Below are 27,044 nucleotides of genomic sequence, written 5' to 3'. Positions count from 1 at the left end.
TCATTATTATTACTACTATTATCATTATTGGGGAACCCAAGGCTGAAAATTGGGGCAGAGGAAAGCCCCCAGGTCCCCTCTATAAAGCACCCACTTCCAGCTTCTAGGAGGAGAACTGACGGGACACCCAACTGAACCCAACCCTTGGCCTTTCAGGAGGCCACCTCTCTTTCTTAAAGAGGCCACCCATCCAAGCCCCCTTCCATAACCCTCTCCCTGGATCCCATGTGACAGTTGGAATGTTTCAATGTTGGCATCGTCCGACCCCTCTGCCACTTCGGACTGGAAGTTGGAGGTTGACTCTCTACTGTGATGCAGTTGGAAGATGCTCCAGTTGGAAGCCATCCTTCTTGCAAAGGATATTGCCTTGGTGGAGGCTCCTTGGCCACGTCACAGCTCTGCCACGGGAGCCATGTATCCCAGTGACGCCCTCTACTCAGGCTCCCAGACAAGAAGCACAACCACGTCGGCTTGCAACCGTAGCAGAGCCATCTCCTGGGAGCGCGCATCAATATTTCAGCAGAGAAGGCGCAGCAAGAAACAGCAAGACGATCATGATGTAGCAAAAAACATGGACTAGGCCTTAAGAGAGTTCTACATTTTCCCAGGTTCTTCAGTGGCTGAGCTTCTGCCAACCAGGAAGGGGTGTGTGTGTGGATACAGAGTGCTTTCCTGGACTGTGCGCCTGTTCCCTCCACCCCTTGCCCCTTCAAACTGCTTTTGTGGCAGACGGCCTCCAAACCCGTGGATCCCGACAGGGCAACACACCAGTGTAAATCCAGCCCTTCGGTGTGGGTTGCATGCCTTGGGAGCAACTCATGGCCTGGCTGCAGTCTAGCCTCTTATTTAAATAAACAAATAAATAGATGTAATGCTGATAAAATGAACACCAAGAAGGCTTAACAAGTTACTCATCATTTAATAAGCATTTCACCACACTGTACTGTTCCCAAAGATTACAGGGTCGATTTATTTATTTATTTAAAAAGAACAAAAAGCAAAAGATACAGAGTGCACAGAAACAGGTGAACAGTGTTCCCTGTTGTCGGCGGTTATTTTCTAGGCTTTGTAGAAGAGGCAAATAAAAAACCTAACTGTGAAACCTAACTCTCATGCAAGTTATTGGCTTACAGCAGGCCTCTTCCACCTGTGGCCTCCAGGTCTTTGGGCCTCCAACTCCCAGAAGTCTTGGTTAGCTTTGTGGGAGCAGAAGTCCCAAACACCTGGAGAACCAAAAGTTGAAAAGGCCTGGATTACAAGCTTTCTGAACTGGCAAAAATAGCCCCACAGGAAGCTTTGCTACAGAATATGGAAGAAGGAGCAAAATCATCAAATCCTGCCTCTGTGCTGACTCTCAGCTACTCCGTGGCATCCTTCTCGCAAAGGGAAAGCCCTACAAGACACCCCCTTCCCTTTGCTTGGGTTTTACAACAAGAGACTGAAACTTTTAAAATAATGGCTTTAATTGTCATTTTAAAGTATACGGGAGGAAAAGTGTGCTCCCAATAAAATATACATCATACCAGTGAGGCTGGCAAAAGGTTGAGGGTAATCTCATAGGTTTGACAACAGAACATGTGTACATGACAAGGAGGGAAAAAAAGCAATCTCTTTGAAACTCAACAAAAAAGAAAAAGGAAAGACATTCACAGTGGTCTCTACAAACAATATTAACCTGACAGCAATACGTTTCCTAGCCTTGGAGCACACTAGTGTCGCATGAGGTCCTAAAAAGAAAAGCAGGCATCACACACCACCCGGCGTTAGTGGTACAGATACCCCAAATGGCAGGAGAAGGGGCTGTGGAGTCTACAGCTGGGACATAGAGAAGGAAAAGGATCACACCATTGCTCTCCAAACAAATCGTTTTTTTAAATTAAAAAAACTCTTTTCGAGAAGCGAGAGCTCCTTTGCTGTGACAACTAGCCAAAGCCATCCATCAAAATGAACAGAAAAACCACAAACACATTTAAATCTAGTCTTAGCAGGCTGACCAATACATGTTACTGTTTCTTTTAAAAAATTGAGATTATATACTATAGTACAAGTCCCAACTAGGCCGGGCCAGGAGTGATTATTTCTTTGCTTGTTTCGTGATCATCCCCCGGGGGGGTGTTACAGGTCGGCTAGCGTTGGGCTTCTTCTTCTCGGCAGGCTTCAAGATCTGCAAGGACAATTCAAGGGTCTTTTTAGCAAAGGGGTCTGGAAGCCATGCCTGAACACACGGGGCCACAAAAGACCATCAGGACAGCACACCCCAACTTGACAGTACACATTACATTTCAACCTGATTCCCACCCCAGACTTCGGGCAGGAGTTATTCCTCTAAAGCAGCCCTCCTCAACCTGCAGCCCTCCAATTCCCAGAAGCCCTGTCCACCTTGTTCAATGGTCAGGCATTTTGGGAGATGGAGTCCAAAGCACCTGGAGGGCTGCAGGCTGAAGAGGTCGGCTTTAAAGCTTTGCCATACGCAATATGGGAAATTCAATGAGGGCGGGGATGCATTTAGGATTGATAACTATGTTTATATTTTTAATAAATATGTATGAAAACAGATAATTGCTTCCTGAGGAGCAGTCTGAAGAGGAAGATGAGGTGAATGCCAGGCTATTAAGACGCCTCCCAGGAGAGAAATCAATATGGGAGAATAGAGGAGATAACATTTGACAGGGGAAAATGCCTGCCAAAAACCACCCCAGTGAAAGCCAGCCTAGACCTGACAGGGAGAGAACGAACGCACATTATAAAGTGCCGGCGGTAAAGCTTAGGTGGTCCCGCAAGGCAAATGCCAGCAGGGCTTTAAGGCTCAACGCCCACACCCTGAATTGAGAACCCATTCTGCCTTTCCTCCCCCATATGACTGTGTCTCGCAGATCGTGCTCTTTCGAGGCAGCGGGGGTGAGCCACGACTTTCGGGGCAATCCAATTCAAGGTGAACTGCTGACGTCTGCCCTACTTAATGTATGCCAGGCGGACGCCTCGCAAAGATTACAGAGACAGAATACGTTGGGAAAAAGCTGGGGCTTACTGTCCCAAACGCTGGGTGCTGGAAAGACCAGCTTGGAGTGAGAAGTGCCAAGTCCATGGGGAAACCAAGGCACCAAGGACTTTCCAGACAGCGTACCTGAAAGGAGCACATCAAAGTCTCATCCACACTCATCATGGCGCCTGCATTGTCAAACTCCCCGCAGTAATTGGGGGCAGAAAACAGGGTGACCAGCTGCCTTTTTGCAAAGAACTCATAGCCATCTTCAACCACCTTTGAAGGAAAAGAGCAGTTAGTGTCAAGAGTGAGGAGAAAGCAAGAGGGAAAGAGCAGCAGTCACTTATAGTTCCATATTCTCCTCCCAGGCATTCTCAGCCTCTGGCAAAGGCAGCGCAAATGGCCGTGGAGAGAGTGGGGAGCTCAAGGATCCCGAGTGCAGACTTTCCACAGCCAAATACACATCATGAGACAGCCTGAGACAAAACACCCCAATCCTCTCCCCACAGTCCAAACTGGTATATGCAGACAATGCCAACTTTGCTTTAAGTACTAATGCTATGATACTTGTGAAGTGCATGATGCTAATATGCTTGAAAACCTCCTATGATGAGTCAATTACCCTTTGAAACAGAGTGGGAGACCCATGTAGCAAGACAGTTCCATTTACTCCCTTCCTTTTCTGCTCCCCTTCTGCTAAATGAGAGGATGTTGATGAAAGCTTTGAGCACGCCGTAAGTAGTATATCAAATGTAAACAAGGCACTGAAGAGTGGCAGTATCCTGGCCCACAGAAGCAGTATTCTAGCTGAGATCGACTCTCTCTCTAGACTCACTCATTCTCCCACCTACAAAACCCACTTGCGTCAAGTACACTCTTAATCTGGAGAAGAAATGCTAGATCTTCAGAGGGAGCAGTTACTAAAGCTAAGCAGATGTTCCAATGCAAGTAGACCAGACCTTTTGGGGGGGGGGGGGGGGGGAGAAGAAGAAAGAGTGTGACAATTTAGTGTGGTGTGGATTAGGGGATAATGCAGAAGCCCTGAGGTTGAACGATTTTGCCATGAATCTTAGTATTACATCTTTACCTGATGAGCTCTGCATATAAGATCCAAATCATGTTTGTGTAGGAACTTTGCAACAACTTCAGCTCCAAAGGTGAAAGACACCCCTCTGTCATTTTCACCCCATCCAAGCACGTCCTTATCTGGATCAGACCACAGCAGATCACAGAGAAGGCCTTGATCAGGCACATCAGTAGGACGCATAATCCGTCGAATCTGTTCCATGGACTGGAGGTCTGGTGATAAGCCTTTGGGAGAAGAAGATGCATTGTGTTCATTAGTGGGGTACAAGGCACATATACAACACTGTGTATTCGTAGGAATGAGAGCCTCACTCCAACTGCCTCCTTCACATGTTTATTGTGAGGAAATAGCAACAACTCAGTTCTAGCCAAAGGCACGCAGTACATGATCAGTACAATTACAGTTTTGTGTATTCCCCCCCCCCCCAAATGTACACACTGTTGCTGTAAAATAGGAGGCAACCTTGCCGTCATCAAGCTTATTTGTGTTGTATGAGGCTGGGTTTTGTGCCCTTTGTATTAAAAGACAATATTTTTTATGGGACCCTGCACTAGAAAATATCAATTAGGAAATCCAATTATGACAAATCTCTTATGACTGGAAAAGGATCCTCTATGAGCATCAGTAGCATTCTCTAGCATGAAAGGTGCTGTTTTTGTTCAAAGCGCCCCAATAACCACAGGCCAGTTATAAGGAGACCCCCCCCCCCCCCGCCAAAAAAAAATCAGTGCTTTTTTGGCATAAGGCACCAGCAACTAGCGCAACCTTACCAAAAGTGCAGTTTCACACTTATTTGTTTCTCCTAGGCATCTGTGGTCTAACGAGTTCCTGTTCTAAGTGGTTGTTATCGTAATCATCATCATCATCATCATCATCATCATCATCATCATCATCATCATCGCCTCCTCAAGCAGATGCCTGTTGTCCTCTGTAGGTAAAGCCCTGGTATACCCCAGTTGGAGAGTTTTCACAACTCCACACAGGCTAGCCCATCTTTCATGTACACACATTTAGGTAGCTTGCATTTTGTGCAAATCCAAGCCAGTAGATCAAGATGGCTTGAGGTACCCCAGGTGATGCCATGACAATTCTCAATTTGCTGTGCGACACAAAAGAAACACTCCTGCGAGGCCAAGAGGAAATGACTGTTTATGTGCAGACAGATGTTCAGAGATTAGCAGATTACATTCCTTGGTTCAGCACAATGAATCCCACAACACTATAAAGACCAAACACAATATTGAGGGCATCATATCATTCATAGGGGACCATCAAGGACAGTATCTATGGGACAGTAAAGATACAAAACTATCACTTCTGACAATTTTTGCTGAAATAGGCTCAAGCAAGGAAACACCACGAGCAGCAAAACACCTGGAAGGTACGCACGTTCCTTTTATAACCTAGCATGAAAGACTGCAAGTTGCTACTACCAAAAGACAGCCATTGGTCAAGAGCTTGTGAATCTCAATGCATTTTTCTGTGGCATGACAACTACGCAGAAACAAAGTCACATTCAAGGTTACCAAAATAGTACAAACAAAAGCCAGTCACAAAGTACGTGTGTGCATGGTGCACTCAGAGAACAGGACACAAGAGTCTTGCAATTATGTCTTAGGACACTGTAGCAGGAAAATTTCATTACCACCCCACTACAGCCAAGGAGAATATAGCTATGCTTCGCCAGCGGGGAAGGGAAGGCAATGCACACAACTCGAGCACAAACCCACCTTAACAAAGAACAAAAACACATGCTCACGGAGACCTTTATGGGTACATCAGCATTGTAATTATATCAAAGAAACGACTTCTCTGACTGGGAAACTTCAAAACTAAAATGGAGTCAAGAAGAGCGATGCAGGGTGACAAGGAAAAATGGTATAACTTGCATTTCTCAACTCAAGGTCCCAGTCTGTGATGGGAAACACACATTACAGTTTTGACAAGTTACCCTGCACCAGTCCTCTTGACTACATCTCAGCTTAAAGTTTCTCAGTCAGAAAAATCTGATGTTATCATGTATGTAAAAGAAACAGGAAAGGAAGAGAAACATCACACAGAATGCTTGGAATAGCAATGTAGAAGAATACGTATCTAGTCCTCAAATCTCCTCCACCACAAACAGAGAAGGACAAATTGCTTACCTGTAACGGTAGTTTTTCGAGTAGTGATCTATGAAATAACATAAATGCAGAGCACATTTGGAACCCTCTAGATCTTTATCGAAACAGCCTTGCATTAAACCTGCCCACTCTCCCACCAGTATGAATAGGTGGGTTCACCAGTTCCATGGTCATCCAAGCAGCAGCCAAAGGACACCAGGGATGGCATGACGCCAGAGGGGAGGATGGGCATGGTCGTGTGATTTCACAGATTACCACTTCATGGCATCTGTGAATTACACAAATGGGAGGCTAGCAAGCTACTAACCAAAGGTGGCAGGAGACATGCCACATTAAAACAGCATTGCCCCCCCCCCAAAAAAACCCCCCTCAGTATCCCTGTGGGACATTGAGTTCAATCTGTAAAGGAAAATACAAGTTAGAGGTCTAGACCATGTGGCCACTCTGCAATCATCTCTGCACCTCTCAAGGCGGCCACAGATGCAGCCACAGTCCTTGTGGAGTGGTTTTGAATGTTCTGAAGGCTGTTTGCCAGCCAAATCATAAACCAGTCTGATGGTAGAAGCAACCCAGTTAGAAAGTCTTTGGGTTGACATAGGTAAGCCTATTTTTTTAGATGAATAGCACAGGAAAAGTAGATTTCCCGTGAGCCAAAGTCCAGTGACCATAAAACGAAGGAAAAAGCATTATGTCCTCATTAAGATGAGAAGGAGAGAAACCTTCAAAAGAAAGGAAACGACAGGTCAGAGAACAGCTTGATCACAATGGAAACGCAAATATGATTGGTCAGCTCAAAGAGCACACAGTTCACTCTCTAGCCTAGAAGATGTGACGGCTACAAGGAAGGCTGCATAACAGAGGAGAAAGTAAATGGGGACACAGCTGTAGTAGACACCATGTGTCCTAGTAGAGATGGACATCTTGAGCTCGCACGCTTCTGAGATATATGCAGAAAAGAGCAGAAGTCTGCAGTGTTCGGAACCAAGCCTCGTAGAAGGAAGGCCGCTTCCCGGATTGAGTTCATGATGGCCCTGATAAATTGAGTATGTTGAGTAAGAAACAGATGAGATTTGTCGAGGTTGATGATGAAGTCTAGAGTGCGAAGGAGAGTTAAAGTGACATTACATTGTGAAGTAGCTAATCTTGAGAATGTACTATTAGAAGCCAGGAGTCTATGTAGGAGAAAGGGACGATGCCCTGTTATGAAAAGAAGACATTGGTGCAGTGGCAGTAGCAAAGAGGGTATTGTTCTTGACACCATCAAAGCTGACATTGCAAGGCAGCTATTTGCGTTGAGTGAAAGCGAAAGATGTCATAGCAGTTGGGGGCTAGAATTGCGCTTGATGCTTTGACATAACTGAGGGAGGTCCAGAGGTGTAAAACTGGAAATTTTGGTGTCCAAAGGTTGTGGCCTAAAAAGAGGGTGGAAAGCCAAAATATCTTGCAGTGGTTTTCACCTTATTTGTGTGCCCCAAGTGAGCATTTGTTTCTGGGTGGAAAAGGCTCATCTCATCAAATGGGAGATCCTCGATGACCGCTCTGGCAGAAGATGTTAGGCCCAAGGAACGCAGCCAAGCGTGTCGACGCATAGTGACCGCGTGCGCTATGAGCTTCCCAGAGCAGTCAGCAACATGCTCAGAAAGCTGGATTTGATGGCCAGACAACATGCAGGCCTCCTGGTAGATAACTGACAACACCCGTTGCTCCTCTTCTGGGAGACGTTCAAAGTATGGCGCTATCTTATCCCAGAGATACTTCTGGTAAGCACCCATAGATGCTCCATAGTTTGAGATTTTGGCCAACAGACATCCTGAGGTGTAGACTTTGCGCCCCATGGCATCGAGCTTCCTCCCTTCTTTGTCAACTGGAGTGGTATGAACCTCACGTGAAGTTTTAGATTGTGCAATGTCCACGATGAAAGAATTTGGCATAGGATGTCGAGTAAGCCAATCAAGGGAAGTACTGTCAACTCTGTACAAGTTGTCCAACTTGCGTGATGTTGCAGGTATCGATGCTGGGGTAGACCAGGAGGCTTTAAGCACCTGAAAAAGGTAAGGCAGGAAGGGAAGAACAGTAGGTGAAGGAGCTTGAAGTTGGATGTCTTTAAAGATAGGGTCATAGATGGCAAAGTTAGGCTGTTGTATTTGGAGACCCAGAGCTCCGGCCAAGCGGAACATCTGATCCATGAATGGTCTGAAGTCATCAATTAATGCTGGTGGCTCAGGATCAGCTACGAGTGGAGTGGGAGAGAAACCAGGCCTCGAGTCCAAAGACGAGTCAGATGAAAAGGAGTGGTCATCACAATGCCCATGCCTAGATGGGAGTAACTGGCTCCAATGTCTGGAGGAGTGAGAGGGAAAAGCAGAAGCCTGTGGTTCTAATGGGGCACAAGCGGCATCTGTGGCCATGTCTGGTTGAGAAGGGTCAAGATTAGAGGCAGCGTCAATGGGGGGAGCGGCCATAGCCGAAGTCGGAGACCTTGGATACCGACGGGAATGGATTTGATATCCTTGGACATGGGAGGAACAATTGCACCCTGGGAAGTGCCGACAGGAATTATGGTAGTCTTCAGTAACACGCCTGTTGTGGGAATGGCCATAGGGTGCACTGTGGCAGTGATGATCTCTATGGTGTGGCTTGTATGAACGGGGCTGCAAAGAATCAGAAGAACAGGAACAAGTCGAGTAGGGCCGATAGTGCCCATGTCGTGAGAAGTGTCGATGTGGGGAGCGACCTCTTGATACCAAATGACTCAGAGACTGAGGAAGTGGATGGGTTGGCCTGGAGCCATCAAATTCAGCTACAACAGAAATGGTAGTGGGGTTCGGAGGGGGCTGAGTTGCAAGGCAGGCCTGTCCTTTCGTAAGAGGAGCCTCTTGAATCTCACCCTCAGAAGAAGTCTCAGTTCTGGGAGAATGCTCAAGTACCAGAGATGCAAATTCTTGGGCTGATGGCATAGATAAAGTAGACGCCTGAGATGAGCCAACTACACCTGTGATCCCGGGATAGTCAGCCAACATCAAAGAAGGAGGGCAAGTGGGAGATTCTTCCACTTGATCTCTCTTTTTATATTTCCTCTTGGATCCATCCTCAAATTCAATGGAGCAACCTGGCACCAGTGGTTTGCTGAAGGGCGATCCAGCCTCTTGTTGGTAAGCTCCCTTCACCTGTGAGGAGGGTGATTCCTGGAGTGACTGTTTTATCACTAGACAGGCTGAAGATGTTGAAGGCAGTGGTGAAGTGGATGTTGAGGATGTTGGTGTCAACATTGATGAAGCCTTTGAAATAGCTGTGAATTCCATTGGTACTGAGGAAGTCCAGGGCAAAGCCGTTGACTCTGAGATGGTTGGTGGAGCGAACAATCTGGTCAGCCCCATGGTTGATGATCCAGGTGCACTCAAGCCTTGCTTATACAGAAGAGCCTTGAGGTGGGCCTCTCGATTTCTCTGTGCCTGAGGTGTAAATTCTTGGCAGTGCCGGCATGTCTGAACAATGTGGGACTCGCCCAGACAAAGAAGGCATTTCGAATGTCCATCGTTATCAGGGATCCTTCCTCCACACTCCAAGCATTTCTTGAAAAATGAATTGGACGCCATGATGCTGAAGAAAAGCTGTAGACAAGGAACAAACGAAGGCTGGGGAGCCAGAGAGAACACCCCAAACACAGTCCAAGGTCAAGGTATCAGAAAATCAGGAGAATGGTCAAAGACAGTCCAAGGTCAAGGTATTCGAAAATCAGACAGAATATGAAGACTAACCAGTGAAGATCAAGGATGAAAGGTGAAGAACACTAACAAAGTTCCTACAGGTGCTGCTACTGCAATGGATGAAATGGAAGTGGGGATTCGGCGGGACTCGCCTATTTATAATAGTTGGGAGAGTGGGAGGGGGACCAAATAACTTTCAATAAAGATCTAGGAAGATCCTATGCACTGCGCAGGTGCAGAATAATCCATTTGTGTGATTCACAAAGACCACAAAGAAGAACCAAAACATTCCGGACAGAAGAGGCTACATTATATATACCAGAGGGTATTATTTTCTCTAAGAATAAGAGTGCTTGCCCATGCACATAAAAAGCAGTAGCCACTTAGTTAGCCTTTGTCTTGAAATTATGACCCAGGCTGAACCGATGAGAAGAATGCATGTGGGAAGAAGCAAATGGATAGCTGCTGGTAACTCATGTTGCTGAAGAGGCCTATGACGCAGTTCAGATCCACTCTGCAAATGCAGAGGGAGTTCTCAAGTACCTGGCATTCTGTAAAAGAAATACTGAACAATTGCCCCTGAAATGCCTGACATTGAAAAGTTCAGGTCAAGAGTAGGAAGAGACGTAGATTGGTTTGAGTTTGGAATGGAAGCGAGCATTGAAGATAATAGCGCTGAGTGCATCTGCTGGCAAATGGAAGCCTGGTACCCTAACAAACACTCATTCAAAGTTTTTTGTTTTGAAAACTTGGATATCTGTAAAGCGAATGGAAAAACTTGAGACAAACACTCCTCATTATGGTTCCCAATGTTCCAACAAAAATGTCAATTATTTTAGGTACTGCCTGTTCTTTACTAAGGCAAGAGAGTTAGAGAGCTATTAACTGCTACCTAATGAATTACACTCAAACATTCAATTATTAGACAGGAATATGGGAAAAGTTTAGAGAAGACCATCAAGATCTGTTGGCAGGGATTGAATTTGGAAAGTTGAGATGGGACTTAATTGCTGGTTGCACATTGGATGACTATATTTTGCAACTCAGCAGAACAGTTTATAATGGTGCTATGCTGTTAGCTGCAATGTCACAGGTCAGATCTATGACAGTGTACCAGTTTCCTTTTCATGGTACATCGCCACAATCGTTGGAAGTGCACCTGAAAACCACCTAAAATGCCAGGCAGCCATCCTAGCTAGTAAAGTTCTGTAGCACTGTCAAGCAGGGCACAAAGGCTCATATAGCCAAGTCCTCTCCCACCAGCTTTGATACTGCAGTTACGACTCTGACGCAGGTTCTCAGCAAATGTTTTTAGAGAGATGTTTTCTTTGGTTTTGTTTTGGAAAGGGTAGCACATGACACACTCATGACATGGATCAAGCTGCAGGCATTGCATCAATACATTTGAAAGAGGGTGGGAATCACTAGCATAGGCATAACAGAATGTAGCCTTAAATCCAGTTGTTAGTCCCAGAGCAGAACCACCATATCAATGGGAAATTGGTACAGCAACATTTATCCAAGATCCACTTGGCTCTGTGGGCCTCCTTCAGCTGAGACACATAGCTGTATTTAGGCCATCGTTTATAAAGCTGTATCTGAATTGTTGCAGATATTTCATTTTTCCTATTGCACCACTGCTGGTAGATGGCTATCCTAACCTAGATCATACACACTTATATTTCACCCAGTTGCTTTACAAAGATATGTGAAACCTAGGTTGGTCTCCTTTGGAAACAATGGAGACCAACCTATAGAAGGCATTAGGGGAGTCATATGGACACAGGAGATCTTGGAATTGGCACCCAAAGGCTGGAGCTATACCATTTCACAACCACATCATTCTATTTCTTTTTTTTTAAATGTAATTTTTAAATACTCTTTTTATACTCAGACTAACCTACAGCTAGCACTCATCCTCAACACACCTGCTGTCAGCATCATTAATAGACTGAAATACAAATACAGGTTTTCCTACTTTTGTGTTTGATTTTTAGGTAACTTTGAGTGTAAGAGAACTGTTGGTTCATTTTTATGAGATAAAGTACAAATTTAGGATTTTTGTGACAAAATTTATTTTATTTATTGAGTTCAGAGAAACAGAGTATCTTGAAGTCTGGTTTTATAGCAGTTGCAACAAAGACATTTACAGATGTGACTTACTACCCTGAAACTATGAGGCAAGGAGCTAACAAAAGGAGTGGCACCTCTCAATATCATGCTGAACAGTGTGCAAAATCTGATGCAAAATGCCAGCACTGTCAAACTGCATGGCAAACAGGGACTACTGTGCTAACAAGTTTCCATATGAATGGAAAACTGCCCACACAGTTCAACATTCACACTTTTAATTTCAAGATGCAAAGCCGGTGAGGAAGTGAGGGGATTCATTAGATGCAAGTTGAAAGGAGGAGGGGGGCACATTCAAGTTAGTAAAATCTCTTCAGAGTGCTCAGAAGGTTGTTTGATAAACATTGTGCAAATGGCACAGACACAAAGAAATGCAAGAGCTGGTTCAAGTGAGTGCCACCGGGGTTGACAGGCAATGTCTTGGATGAGACTAAAGGCAAGGTCCGTTCCGGAAAGCAAAAAACTTGTTCCGATGTGGAAATGAAAAGCACTCATTCTCTGAGAAAGCAAGTATTAATAGTTCTGGTAAGCAAATATAGAACAGTACACACACACAGATATATATATACATATTAATACACCTAAAGGAAAAATGCAGAATTTTCGGTGTCGGAGTACCTAAGTAATTGAAAACAGGACCTGAGAGGAGTGTCAGAGACAAATGGACTCATTAAAAACCAACAAGTGAGGCAGCCACATCTGGCCCTCACAGTGCTGGTCTGACCCTCTTAGGAAGGGGATCACCCAGCGGGGAAAGGGGTAGAATAGGACAGCAAAGATAATCCAGGGATTGCTTATCACACATGCCACAAACACTTGCCAGGATAGAAAAACTAATAAGAAAATGAATTAATGAATTCTGGAGCACATCTACACTGAATCATTATTGCAGCCTGATACTCCCACCATGGTCCATCCTACAAAATCTTAAGAGTTCAAAGTTTACTTAGAATTCACTACAGCTCTCAAGCAGGCAAGTCGAAGTTCCTCCCCAAACTACACATTTCTCGATTCTGTAAACCAACTGGAGCCAGCTGAAGAGGTATCCAAGTGCCACTTTCTTCTTGACCTTCCAAGTAACAACAGCATGGCTGGCAGGAGATGAAGCTACTTTTGCAGAATAGTGCTCTGTGCCTGCACATCTTCCCCAGATGCCCCATAGACAGGGAGTGAAAAACCTGCAAAGGGTACATGCATAATCCTACCCCCAAGCCACTCCCAACGCATGCCACCATCACACAGAATCAATCACAAAGGCAATCTAAGCTCCTCAAAAAGAGAATCTCTGGCCGGGTTTAAAGCATCTGCCTCAGATTAACGAGAGGTGACCTGTTCTTTCTGTGAGGCTGTAATGTTTGCTTCGCACATCTGTTCCACTGTAGCCTTCCATTCGACGCCTTTAGCAATGTAAGACTGATGTGTTGGACTCTAAACACACCACTGTTGCTTGGATTACAGTTTAGGAATGAGAGGGCTGAATGTTGAAATTAAAGATGGCTCAGGAGATGCTAGGTTAGCATGCAATGCAAGTATTTACACAGCAAAGCCCTGGAAACTGTCTGGATAACCTGTAATTACTTGTAAGAAATATAAATACAGCCGGCATTTATAGCTTCATATTTCAGGGGGGAAAGTCCAGGCAGGCACTAAATGAGGCACTTTGCTTCAGGCAAGGCCAGCATTCACACTGCAGCTCCTAAAGGACATGAAATGCATCCCGCTCACTAACAGCTTTGCCACCACTGCCAGATAGGGGAAGTAATCTATGTGTTGCAGCACCTATCTTTGTATCCATTAGAGAGATGGACACCTTGCTCAGACCCTCCCCAGTGCCAGCAATGAAGTCACATAAGGAAGATTTCCAGAAGGCTGGCTACTTCCGCCCATATGTTCTTCCTTGTCTTTTAGTGAGAAAATTGCATGGACATGGAGAGTCCACATGTCTGACTGGGACACTGTGCCCCTTTAGCTACCACACTGTGATGGCAAAGTCACACAATGCCAGAAAGGCTACTTTCTGCATGACTGGTTTTGCTGTTCTTGAAATGTATTCCCTGTAACTGGAAAAACTATAGCCCAAGGAGGACTTATACAGTAGGCCCTGTTTTGGAATCTTATATATATTTATTTATTACAGTTGATGACCAGCACCAAAGGTTTTGGCATCTTAAATTTTCCCACATTACACTTAAGGTTCTGCTGAAAAAAGATGGGTACAAATGAAAGAATTTTAAGCCAAATTCTTGAAAAAAAGAATTCTTAAGACCCAAGTTTTTGCTACGCAGCAAAACTGAACAAAACCTTCATTTTAAACTCTAGCTATTATCTAGAGTGAGGTATGTGCTGAACTCGGACTGTAGAGCCTTGTCAATTAAATAAATCCTCCTGCATTACGGAGAAAGTTCAAGGCGTTTATTCAACATGTTCAGCGGCACAGTATTAGCCAACTGGGTTGAGAAGGCTTCAGAAATCATTTCCCCACTTACCTCCATGGCAGCAAAATATTTTCTCATCCACAATGGCTGCAATTGGTAAACAATTAAAGCAGTCTGTAAAGGTTTTCCACAGCTTGATGTTGTATCTTCTTTTACCTAAGGGGACATTTCAGGATATGAACTCACTTAAAAACCAAAGACTGATGGAAAAGAAGAGCATTACAGGACATAAAGGAAAAAAACTAAAAACCAAGCTAAAAAACTCTGCTGGTTCTGGGTTTGGTTTAAATTCACTCCAGTAAATATACCTTGATATACCTCTTTCTAGAAATATAGTATTGACACTGCATCTGGCGATGGGAATCTGAAAAGTTAAGGAGGCAGTAGCCTCCTCTTAAGACAGACCTGTATCATCAATCAGATTTTTTTTAACATTCTGGTTGCTCATAACAACCTTGAGAAGTGAATTCACCCTGCCATATAAGAGAAAGGGGGAGGTTGGGAAGAAGATGGGGAATGTAGAAGTAGATAAAAGCATCTGGCAGTGTTTTGGAAATAGAAACTGCAGCTTGTGTTTTGGGAATTGAAAGGAGAAACATGGCCATACAGCCCGGAAAACTCACAGCTACCCAAAGTAGAAACTGTGAGTTTCCAAAGTAGAAACTTTGAGTAGAAACAGCTACCCAAAGTAAAAACTGTGTCTTCTGGCCAGAAGGGGTTAAGTGGGGATTAGTGTCTTCATATATATACCAGGGAGTGCGAGGGGAAAGTTAGAACTGACTTTCTTTTAGTATGGCAAGAAAGGAAAATAAAGACTTTGTTTCCAATGGTCATCATTGTAAGCTTGTCTTAATACCAAAGAACTTCCAGGTTCTGACACTGTTGAAGCTTCCCAGGGGCCGCTGGCTGGCTGTGATTGGAAACAGCATTTTTGTTCAAGATGAGCATGTGATTGAAACAAGTGAAAAGTAGACTATTTGAGGAGTTCTTCCAAACCAAAATTGATTTTATTTATAAATCCTGAAACAGTTTGGAACTGAGTTATCAGCTGTCAGTTTTGGCATGTGCAACAAAATGAAGCAGAGATAAAATACAACATGCAATGCACGAGGTCAGCTTTGCACTTGCAAACAAATGGAAGGTTTGCAGTGTTGCAAGTGAGCATTTACTTTTAACATAATTGTTAAGTAGAGGCTGCATGGAGTGGTCAACGGAAGACTATCGTTTGGTCTAAGACAGTGGTCAAAAGGCTGATTTTTGCCTCTGCAACTTTCTAAAAAATCTGCTGAAATTAGCCAATAAGTCTTTTCGGACTGTCATTAACACAAGCTCACTCCAAATGTAGTAAAAGTTAATAATAACCTTTTCCCAGGATCCCAAAATCACCTCAGAAGTACTTACATTCATCATAAAAGCCATAAATTCTATTAATGCTAGCACATTCATGGTTCCCTCTGAGGAGGAAAAAATTTTCAGGATATTTTATCTTGTAGGCCAGTAAGAGGCAAATGGTTTCCAAGGACTGCTTCCCTCGATCGACATAATCACCAAGAAACAGGTAATTGCTTTCTGGTGGAAATCCCCCATATTCAAAGAGTCGAAGTAAGTCATAGTACTGTCCGTGGATGTCACCTTAAACAAATAAACAAATTTTTTACACAGTCTGACAGTTTTGCTTACTAAAGCAAGGCTAGATAGAATAACATTCAATGAATGCTAATATACCTGATCTAGAGACCAAAAGAAAGGCACTCATAGTGTGCTCAAAAAACGTAAGCACATGTTCCATAAGCCTCCCGCAATTAACTATTTCTATACATTTATTAAAAGAGAACCTACAGGGGTATCAGTGCCACAGATTTCTCCATTGGATGTGGTATGTCAAATTAGTAACACGGGAGGCATCACATGACATTACCAACGTTTTACCATGTCAGTTCCTTAAAAGGGTTCAAAGCAGCTAAACCCAATGCTTACCACATATTTTCAGTGGTGCTTCAAGTTCCAACAAAATGGGCTGACTGAGAAAGATCTCCCGAGACTTCAAGCACAACCCTCTGATTTCGTTTTCTTGAAGTTGGACATTTTTGCCAGGTTTCGATCCTCTCACTATAAAAGGGAAAAGAACAATTGCATGTTGCGAGTGAGTCAACACATTCCAAAATTAAATACATACAGTCCAATATTTATGATTCACCAAGGGAGCCAACTTTGGGGCCTATCAGGTTTTTTTTTTCCTTGAACATTTGCAGAGAAAGCTTGCAACAAATAAGCCAACTGCCCATTATTAGAAGAAGGCAACTGGTGAATAACAAGAGCATTACTCTTCAGAATTATAGATTGCTCCTAAAATGCAGTGGCCCAAAGAATACATTCTTTAGAATTTATTCTCTGGGCCACTGCATCTTACACTGGCATAACACATCCAACTCAGAAATAGGAATTATAAACTTGAACTTTGCTATGCCAACCCAGTTGAAGCTGGTCTAACCCAAGGGCTTATTCCAACTCCAACCCCCCCCCCCCCAAAAAAAACCCAGGCAAATTGGACTCAAAATAGCCACACGGATTAACCAGGGATTTAAGGCATTGTTCTTCCTGATAGGTTGGCAAGATTGAGAAGCACAGATATTCTCAGACTGGTAGATTTATATATATTAACAGCAGTTATGGGTCTATTCTAAGCTTAGCTTGGATATAACTATTGCAGAGAGAAATTGCAAATGATCACCATGTACAGAATTTCTAGGTGCCAACAAAAGTGTTCTCTAAATGTGTCTGAAGTGCTTTCACTCACATCAAAGGGAAATGAAGAGTGGAAACTTCACATTTTTGAAACCACGAGAGCCCTTAAAGCCTCACGGTTTCCAAATAAAACTAGACTATGTCATTCATAATACCCAAGTAAAGACGCCTGAAGCTCAATCAATCCTGCAGGCAAAATGCTTCTGTTACCTTGTGCCTGTAAGCAAAACAAAGGCCTTGTAGTACCTTCCCAACTAATTCTGTCATGCCATTTTTTGTGGCAACCTCTGTTATGTTATTGAAAGTACTACTTGTGGCCTGGTGGCATGCAGGAAGCCAAACAAGCACTTGAAATTACCTGTGTTGGCAGTTTTGAAGAGTTCAAAGGTCATATTTTTAAGAGGATTTACTCTGAATTAAAAACGTGTTGCAATTACCAGCAGATTAACTGCAGGGGAAAGGTTGTGACCTGAGCAATACACATTTCAATTATTCTTCCATGTCAGTCCTGCTAGCATTTGTCAGTGCCATGACCACTAGATATTGAGGGCTCAATTAAAACACTTAGTGAAAGCAATGAAGCATAAGCCCATTGAAATCTTTTCCCATCACTGCCATGTAATTTCTCCGTGGCTCAATAGCTTCATACAGAATTTTGCCAAATTCACTTCCCAGGTTATAGGAAAGGAGCCTGAAATGCAAACTGTCCAGCAGCAACGGTTTATAGAAAGTGATCCCAGCTAATTACATTTTTTGAAATGACAGAAAATGAAAATCATTTAACCTTTCCATTCAAGCAGTTAACTACAGCCTGCTAATGCATTCTCTAGGTAACATCACTGACAGCTCTCTTTCACATTACACAATTATACTTTGTCTATAGTACTTTAAATGCCATGGCTTCATCTGATGGAATTCTGGGATATATAGTTTGATGATGCACTGGTGATATAACCATGTAGCATGAAAGAGACTCAAGCCTCTTAAACACAATATGACGAAGTAAAAATTTTCAAGGTGACTTGAGAAACTTTTTTCTTTGTATTCTAAAGCAACTATGTTATTTATTGGTATTCCGAATCCTCCTAGCCTCCATCACTCAGCAAGACTCACATAGGATTTCACTCGAACAGGCATAACAGGCTTAAAATGTGAAGGAAGACTTCTAGAAAGAGAGCAGGACTCATACAAGATCTACACCCAGAGCAGTGTAAATGTTTCCATTACTGTGATTTCAGGCATGTTAGCAGATTGTTATTTACAGATTTTTAACAGTACAATCAGCTAAAGACAAAGCAGCTGGAATGTTTATGCCATCACTCTCAAAACTGTAAAACTACATGCCAGCAGAGCCGAGTACAAGTCTAAGAGGCTATTTTTAGGCCATCAACTCAGCTGAAGAAATGCTAACTGCATATGCTTTAGCTAATTAATGCATCAATTAATCTGGATATGGAGAAAGACTTATTTCTGAAAAGAGCAACACACTTTTCAAGTTTAGATGATTTTAGATAAACCATTGTAGAAGAGGATTCCTACTTATTAGGTAGAATAGAATACTGGAGATGCCTCGAAAGATGCTCTTTGTTATTTGCAGATTTTTATTAACTCTTATAATCACATAAAGTCTGTTGCCTGGCTAAGCACCCCATCTATTTAGTTTATCAACCCTAACCATTTATGAACTAGGCATTGCCAAAAACCTATTGAAGGTTTCAAGTTAGCACTAGACCCGAGAATTCACATTTGGGGAAGCCGAGAAAGATAACGTTCTTGACAATCAAATCACCAAGTTTGTTCTTGGTCTTATCAGGGAGACACATGGCTCTGCCAAGCACAAACATGCTTAAGGCACTTTGCAAATAAAGGTGCATCACCGTGTATTCTACATTCTGGCAGAAAATGTATCAAGTATTTGTTTTAAATACACACACTGGCTTTGTTTTAAGTATTTAAACCAACCACAAAATGCATACTCCTTGTTACAAGGTGCTGCCTCTTAGGGAACTATTGTTTGAAAACCCGATGGGTTTTCTATGACCGGCAGCAACAACAAAGTCCAACAGCCTTGCCCAAAGGCAAACTCTAAATCAGTGGTTCCCAACCTTTTTTGACCAGGGACTATTTGACCAGGGACCACTCTCCAACATTTCTAAAATTTAAAAAAAGAACTTGAAGTAGAACTTAATGGAAGAGGTTTAATAAAAGTAAAAGACTGGGATTGGAAAATGGTAAATATGGAAAGAATCAAAGAGGAATTAGGAGACTTAGATTGGTATAAGTATCTACAATTGAGTAAATGGTCAAGTGATATAAGGAAAAAGTATAATGGAGGTAGGGAATACACAAAAATAGAAAATATGATAACTCAAAGGGAGACTAAAGAAGAGAATATAACATTAAAAGGCACAGTAAGTGATATCTATAAACTGTTATTAATGTATGAACAGGAACAAGATTATTTGAAGGAAGTATGGGAAACAGACTTGGGGGGAAAATGAATAATCAAGAATGGGCAAACATATGGAATATGAGAATACTAAAATATATGTCTATCAGAATTAAAGGAAATTACTACAAAATGATATGGAGGTGGTATCTAACCCCTATTAGATTAAATCAGATTGATAAAAAATATTCAAATCAGTGTTGGAGAGGTTGTCAGGAAATAGGGACGTATCTTCATATGTGGTGGTCATGTTACATTATACAAAAATTTTGGGAAAGCATATTCAAAGAAATAAGAGCAATAATAAAAATAGAGACTGAGATTACACCAAAATTAGCTTTATTACTTATACATGATAATATAATTCCCATACAAGAGGAGAAAGAATTGGTTTCTAATTTGATAACAGCAGCTAAATTGTTGATAGCAAAAAATTGGAAGGAAAAAAAAGAAATTCAATTAGAAGAATGGTATAGGGAAATTTGGAATATAGCGATTAATGATAAGCTAACTTGCAATATTAAAATTAAAAAGGGAATATGTAAACAAACAGTCTTTTGGAAAATATGGGGAAAATTTATCGAGTATGTGTTTAATGAGGGAAAGGGGTATAAGCCAGCAAGAGAAACAATGATATTTTGGAATGGTGAAACAACATGAGTTGGTTGGTCCTGGTGGAGGGGGCACAAACTAAGGGTAAGGGGAAGAGGGAGGGGAAAAAGGTATCAAAGAGAAACAACAGGAATGGACCATGGTCAGTATTCAAAGAGTGCTCATCATTATGCTTCCAAAACAGAATAAGATTGAAGGATGGGACATGTTTAGAATTTGCATGTTGTATATATGTTACGATTATATTGCATTTGGAGAGTGAAGAATGAGTGACTTGATTATAAGGTTGGTCAGATTCTAATTATTTTTTGTTTTGTAAATTGAGAGAAGTCTGAATTGATTTATAGTTAGTTGGAATTTGTAGTCGTTATAGAGTATAGGAATAATTTAGTGATAAAGGTATGTTTACTTAATGTGTTTATGTTAAATTGAATAAATGCAATAAAATATTTTTTTTAAATGAATCCGTTTTTGGTTGATTTTAGATTCGGTTTGGTTATTTGGGATAAACCAATTGCAGAAAATTACATTGGATAGACCAGATTAGCTGTAGTTTCTGATACAGAACATAGGCCATCCAGTAGTCGCCATCTGCTTGCCCACAGAAAACCATATTTAATAATCTAGAGCTGTCGTGGGTAGTCAGCTTCTCCCCTCCTGAAATCCTCAATGCCATGGCACTATAAGAGGGTTTCGTGAGACCAGTCACTCTAGCCACAGTTTCAAGGCAACGGTGTAGTAATGATGAGGCCGCAGACCATATTTTCGTTCTTGTGGATCACTGGTGGTCAATGGACGACAGGTTGGGAACCACTGCTCTAAATCAAGTATGAATGGTAGGAATTGAGTCTCAGAAATTTAATACACTCACTGACAAAAGGAAGAGAGGGAAATTCCAGAGAACGGGAGCTATAAAGAAATGCTAGACCCTCTGTGAATGAGGGATTCCTGAGGAAGGCTACCTGCTTGTACTACAATGAAGCAAGACGGCAAGGCTGTCACTATTGGCTTAGCGAAGACATCAAATCCCCCAACTCCTCCTCTCTCAGAATGTTCTCCTATACTACCCATTATGTAACCTTTACATAACATCATGGAAGCCAAAATACCTGAATTCACTTTGTTTTCTTTCTCTTGCAAAAAAGCCACTCTTATACAAAGAATTTATAACATAACTATAATTGAACACATCTTCAGTAGTAGAGGGAAAAGCCCAAACTCTCCCTGGAATTCAAGATAACTAAACTGAGAGTGTTATACTTTGGGTGTAACTTAGGGGACAAGACAGTAATGCTTGGGAAGATAGAAGGCAAAAGGAAAAGAAGAAGACTATATTGCAGATGGATGGACTCAATTGGAGGATTTTTACTAATCATCAGACGCCAATGTTAATGGCAGTTAACATTAAGTGAGGAGGAAAATCATGCAGAGTAAAACATTATTTAATGAAAAATGAGATAGTTTTGCAGACTCAAGTTCATGTCCACAGCTCATTATCCACTTTGATACAAGCAGTTGAGCTTTGAACAGTCCTAAAAACATTGGAAATAATCCCTTGTTGCAAGCAGAAGCAGATAAAGCTTCCAGAAAATTATCAGGGTAGGAAAATACTCCTAATTCTTGTTTGTTCCTTTCCTCGGGATCCTGGGCACAGCCAAATCCAACCCCTGGCTTGTTATAAAAGTAAGCTTGGAGTTGCAGCCTGGAAGCAACAATAAGCTTTTCTTTCCTGGCAAGTTCTCTGGTTAGTTCAGCTCCTCCGACTTGCTACTTCTAGCTGCAGACAGAGTGAGGAGGAAGCAATACAGATATTCTCATTGTCATGTGCAAATCTGGGCTGTCAGGTTTGTATAAAGTGCAAAGCAGAAATCTTCAGGCTCTTCGCGGGTGTGAAAGGAGGAGACACAGCTCTTTTTTGGGTTCTACTTTTTCCATGTTTGAAAATTGTAAGCTGTCCTAAGTCTCAATTTTTGGGAGAAAGGTAGGATAAAAGGTGGATGCCCAGCACATCTAACCACACTGAACTAGCACTATAAATGTACGACTCTTACGGTAGCCCTCCCTTTTTTGTGTGCTCATTGATTCCTATGAAAGTTGTGTAGGTTATGTGATGTTTTGGTTAAAAAGATATTATCTGTAGTCTATGAGCAGTTGCAAAATTCTCACCTGGCAACTCAGGCAGCAGAAATAAAAAGCTGCTGTTCAGCTACTTCAGATGGGATATCACAAGAGTCCTTAAACTTTTTCTTACCAGGGATGCTAAGTAACTTTTGTTACCACAGACCAACAAAATTTAAATCCTGAAGAGCATTAAACAGTTACTCATCAAGGGCCTTTAAATTTGGAGATGAGGAAGAAATAAGTAAAATATTATCCTACGATAATATTTTTATTGGAATGATTCCATGCAATTTTAACACACTATAACCAGTAACAATAATACCTGAAAAATGCTTAACCTTGGCCTAATATTATTTATTAATACTGTAATGAAAATTTTGTACAAATGGTGTTTATCCCTGGCAAAAGACCTGTCTTTGAAATCAACTATCATCAGTCAGTCCGTCTGTCTGTCTTTCATTCATTCCTTCTTTCTTTCCACCACCTACTGAATCTTCCTTACCCCCTTAAAACCCTATTAGACTCAATGTTGGGGGATTCTGGGAGAAGTTGTTCCACAAAAGAGCCCTCCCCAAAACCCTTTAAGCCTACCAAAGGAATCCCAGCTGCTGGTAGCTCTATTTCAGAGGAAGGAACCCCACCTGTATCCTGCTTGACCCCTAAAATCCCATTAGACCCAATGTTAGGGGATTCTGAGAGCACCAGTCCCACAATAGAACCCTCCCCAAAACCCTTGAAGCCTGCCAAAGCCATCCCAGCTGCTGGAAGCTCTATTTTGGAGGAAGGAACTGGCCCAATCACCTCCCGAAACCCTATTAGACCCAATGTTAGATTGACCCCCTCTTTGTCTTTAGAAAAAAAAAAGTTAAGACCTGATTCTGAGATCAGGCATTTGGGAAGAGTGCAACACAGAATTTATATGCAGCAACATGAAGGATGACTATGGTTTTAGGTATATGGTTTTAACAGGTTTTAACAGTTTGTATATTTGTATGTTTTTATTGATGTTTAATGTGTTGTATTTTATATACTTTGTATTGCAATGTGGAACTGAAGTGGCCAATCTGTAAGCCGTTCTTGAGTCCCCCTCGGGGTGAGAAGAGCAGGGTATAAATATAGGAAATAAATAAATACTTTAACTGTAAGCTTGTAACACTCCTTCATGTCTTCCTGGACACCACAGGTTAAGAACCACTAGAATCCATGTTGAAAACACCATTCCATCCTATACTACTAGCCTTTTTTTCCTTTTCTACAGTATTTCTGCAATCTAAAGGAAAAAGCTTTTTAATAAATCTGTTTTACAATAAATGGAAGGGGAGTGGAAGTAAGATGAGAGAACAGAGAACAGTATATCCTCTATATTTAACTCAAACCACACTGCAATATTTTGCATTGAATGTTAAAAATTAATTCCCCAGCTGAATTCTTCAAGTGCAAGTTCGGGATGGAGTCAGACAAAGCAAGATTAGTGCAGCCTCTTTCCTCAGATAAGCTGATCCTGCTTGCTGCTGCAAAGAGGGTTTGCCATCACAACTGCTTTATTCTAGCTAAGATTAACAAGCAGTTCCAACCAAAGGCTAGTCCCCTACAACCAACACTGAAAGTAATCCCCCAGAAAGTTTAGGGAATGTTATGTGCTGGAAACAACCATATCACTAGGGTCAGCTAAACTAATAGTGTTCAGATGCAGCACACCTCCACATGTTAAAATAATCAAGTTCATGACAATGTATTTGTACTTTGATTTAGTCTGTAATTTATTTGCAAGCAGACTCTTCACCCTAGTCTTTAAAGGCCTCCTTTAAAAATAATGACTATAACAGACAGGCACAGGTGGGCAAACAACATTCCCACACCTCCATATTTTGCTAAGCCAGCACTCTTGCAGTTAGAAAGAAGGTGAACCCACAGTCTGTCCTTCACCCTCCACAAGATGCTACATTTGTGAAGAGGAAGGGAAAACAATGAAAGAACAATATAGACTTATTATTTATGCCTTGCCCTTAGAAACAGTGAAGTACTGCACGTACAGCTAATCTAGTACTCTCCATTCCTGCCCTGCCCAACCGTTTTGAAACCAATTGAGGTAGATGCTGTAATCTGGAGTACAAAACCTTTCCAGTCTCTTCTCCTTGGTGATAGACCCCTTCAGGTCTGCCCCTGCCCCATGATACTTCTGAAGAGCCCAAAAAACAAAGCCACAAGACTGAGATGTGGGGGACAATATCCAGATCCAGTGTTACAAATGCCAACTATTTCAAACTTGGACAACTTGAAAGAGTCCCTTGCCATTTAAATCTTGAGAAGGGAAAGATTTTCTACACACTGCCCCAGGTATCTTAAAACATTCGCCCCAAGTCTTGTTTGATACTTTGCTTCCTCTTCCTCCAACTGAAACCAAATCCTCCTTTTTAACAGAATGACCAAAAAAGGAACTTTTTTAAATGAAACTGCCATAGCCAGCATTTATTCTTAAGCATGCTCTGCAGCTTTCTTGTGCCCCTTCATTAGTGTGCATGTGTGTCTTCAAGTTGCCTGTTGACTTATGGCAAGCCAAAGAATTTCACAGGGTTGTCTCAGTCAAGGAATACCCACAGGAGGTTTTGCCAGTTCCTTCCTCTGGAATAGATCATACAATACATATGATTCTTTGGTGATCTCCTGTCTAGGTATTAATCCATCTTAGGTTCCACAATCAGCCAGAATTTGGTGCCTTTGAGGTATTTGGGCCAAATTCAATCATGAGAACCCCCCCCCCCCAACTTCCTTCACAAAAGCCTTCTCTCGCATACATTTACACAAGGAAGCAATCCAACCCGCTTGCCAATGCCCCCCTACTCCTAAGGCAAAGCACATAGGAGCCTCTAGATTCTACTTAAAATACTGCTACTCATTCCTATATTTATTCAAAACACATTCTTTTCAGAGACCCCCAACCCGCTCCAACTGTGAAGCAAGGATAACTTTAGTATGCACTCACTCCCTACCATAAATAACTTCTCACATGGGGTGGGGGTACCCTCCATACCATGCTGACCTCTGCACCATTATAGTGACTTCCCTAACACATCTGCATCCCTATTTTAAACCTACACATCTCCCACAGAGCTCCTGAGACACTTATTCTAGCTTTTCGCCTCCTCTCCTTGTATCCAGCAACCCGCATTTAAAATATAGGCCCTCTGAGTTAAATTAATCCTTTAAAATGCACAGAGCAAGGAGAAAAAAGGGAAAGGGGGTAGAGAAGGGCAAGTATACAAACGCAGAGAGCAAACTCTACAGCCTGACACACATGTATGCTCGGGGACATCTCCCAAAACAAAAAATTTCCGGACATAAGAACAACGCATAGGTCAAAAACGTGGCTGTGTAGGAGAATGTGAGCGATGTGCAGGCAGCCTTCTACTTGTGCATTGCATTCCAAATGGGGGCTTTCTTTATCAATGGCACTGACTTGACTTCGGAGAGTGGCAGCCACATGGAGGAACAGAGAAGAGGTACCTTGAGAAGAAAACAGCACATCTCAACCCAACCCATTTGCGTCTTCTAACTCCATGAACATAATAATTAGTTTCACAAGGTTTTTGGAGGCAAGGAGGACTCAGGAGGTGGTTGCATCGGTTCCTTCCTCCGAAATAGAGCTCCTAGCAGCTGGGGTGGCTTTGGCAGGCTTCAAGGGCTTTGGGGAGGGCTCTTTTGTGGGGCTGGCACTTCCAGAATCCCCTAACATTGGGTCTAATAAGGTTTTGGGGGGAAAGGAGAACACAGGAGGGGTTCTTTCCTCTGTAATTGTACTCTCAACAGCTGGGACGCCATTGGCAGGCTTCAAGAGCTTTGGGGAGAGCTCTTTTGTGGGACTGCTGCTCCCAGAATTCCCCAACATTGGGTTTAATAGGGTTTTTGGAGGCAAGGAGGACTCAGGAGGTGGTTGGGCCGGTTACTTCCTCCCAAATAGAGTTCCCGGCAGCTGGGATTCCTTCGGTAGGGTTCAAAGGTTCTTCTGTGGGACTGCTGCTTCCCGAATCCCCAAACATTGAGTCTAATAGGGTTTTCGGGGTAAAGGAGACTCAGGAGGTGGTTGGGCCAGCTGGGGTTGCTTAGGCAGTCTTCTAGGGCTTGGGTAAGGCGCTGCTTTTGGGAAACTGCCGTTCCCAGCATCCCCCAGCCAGCATAAGCTGGCTGGGGGATGCTGGGAACGGCAGTCCCCCAAAAGCAGCGCCTTTCCCCAAGCCCTTGCTGCCTAGCCTGCAGCGTTGGAGAGGAAAGACGCCTAAGGCCTAGGTCTTGCCTCTAGAATACATCTGCAAGGCAGCCCTTTAGGGGTTGCATGGGAGGTCAAAGCCAGGCCCTTTCCTCCCTCCCACTGAAAAGGCTGCTTGCCTGTGCCTTCTCCCCAAAGCCCTTCTCACCCTCCAGCAGCCGTTGTATGATGCTGTCTATGTTGAGCTTATCGCTATCCGCCATCGCCGGGAGACTCGCTCAAACTCCACTGTTTTCGCTTCCTTTCCCAAGACGGGCCTTTTCCTCACTCCTTCTCTCCTCCGCCGCCGCCCGTCCTGCTTATAAAGGGCTTCCGCAGCGAAGCGCCGGCAGCAGCAGCAGCGGCGGCGGCGAACAAGATGGCTGCCTTTCCTCCTCCCCCCCTCCTC

The 27,044-nt window shown here is 42.8% G+C and overlaps 1 protein-coding gene across 1 annotated transcript; it reads right to left on the bottom strand.

Moving 5' to 3' along the window:
* Positions 1-899: 899 nt before the first annotated feature.
* PPP1CC (protein phosphatase 1 catalytic subunit gamma) lies at positions 900-27,044 on the bottom strand. The gene is made up of 7 exons (XM_060786024.2): positions 26,805-27,044; positions 16,443-16,574; positions 15,867-16,097; positions 14,517-14,621; positions 4,071-4,294; positions 3,125-3,259; positions 900-2,164 (listed from the first exon to the last, which is right to left on the bottom strand). Exons 1-7 carry the CDS (start codon positions 26,857-26,859, stop codon positions 2,075-2,077), a joined length of 972 nt encoding a protein of 323 aa, XP_060642007.1. The 5' UTR covers positions 26,860-27,044; the 3' UTR covers positions 900-2,074.

This window comes from Anolis sagrei, chromosome X (genome assembly GCF_037176765.1).
Source record: "Anolis sagrei isolate rAnoSag1 chromosome X, rAnoSag1.mat, whole genome shotgun sequence".
Lineage (NCBI taxonomy): Eukaryota > Metazoa > Chordata > Lepidosauria > Squamata > Dactyloidae > Anolis > Anolis sagrei.
Note: the sequence above shows the minus strand (reverse complement) of the source record. Positions and strands in the feature narration are given on the sequence as shown.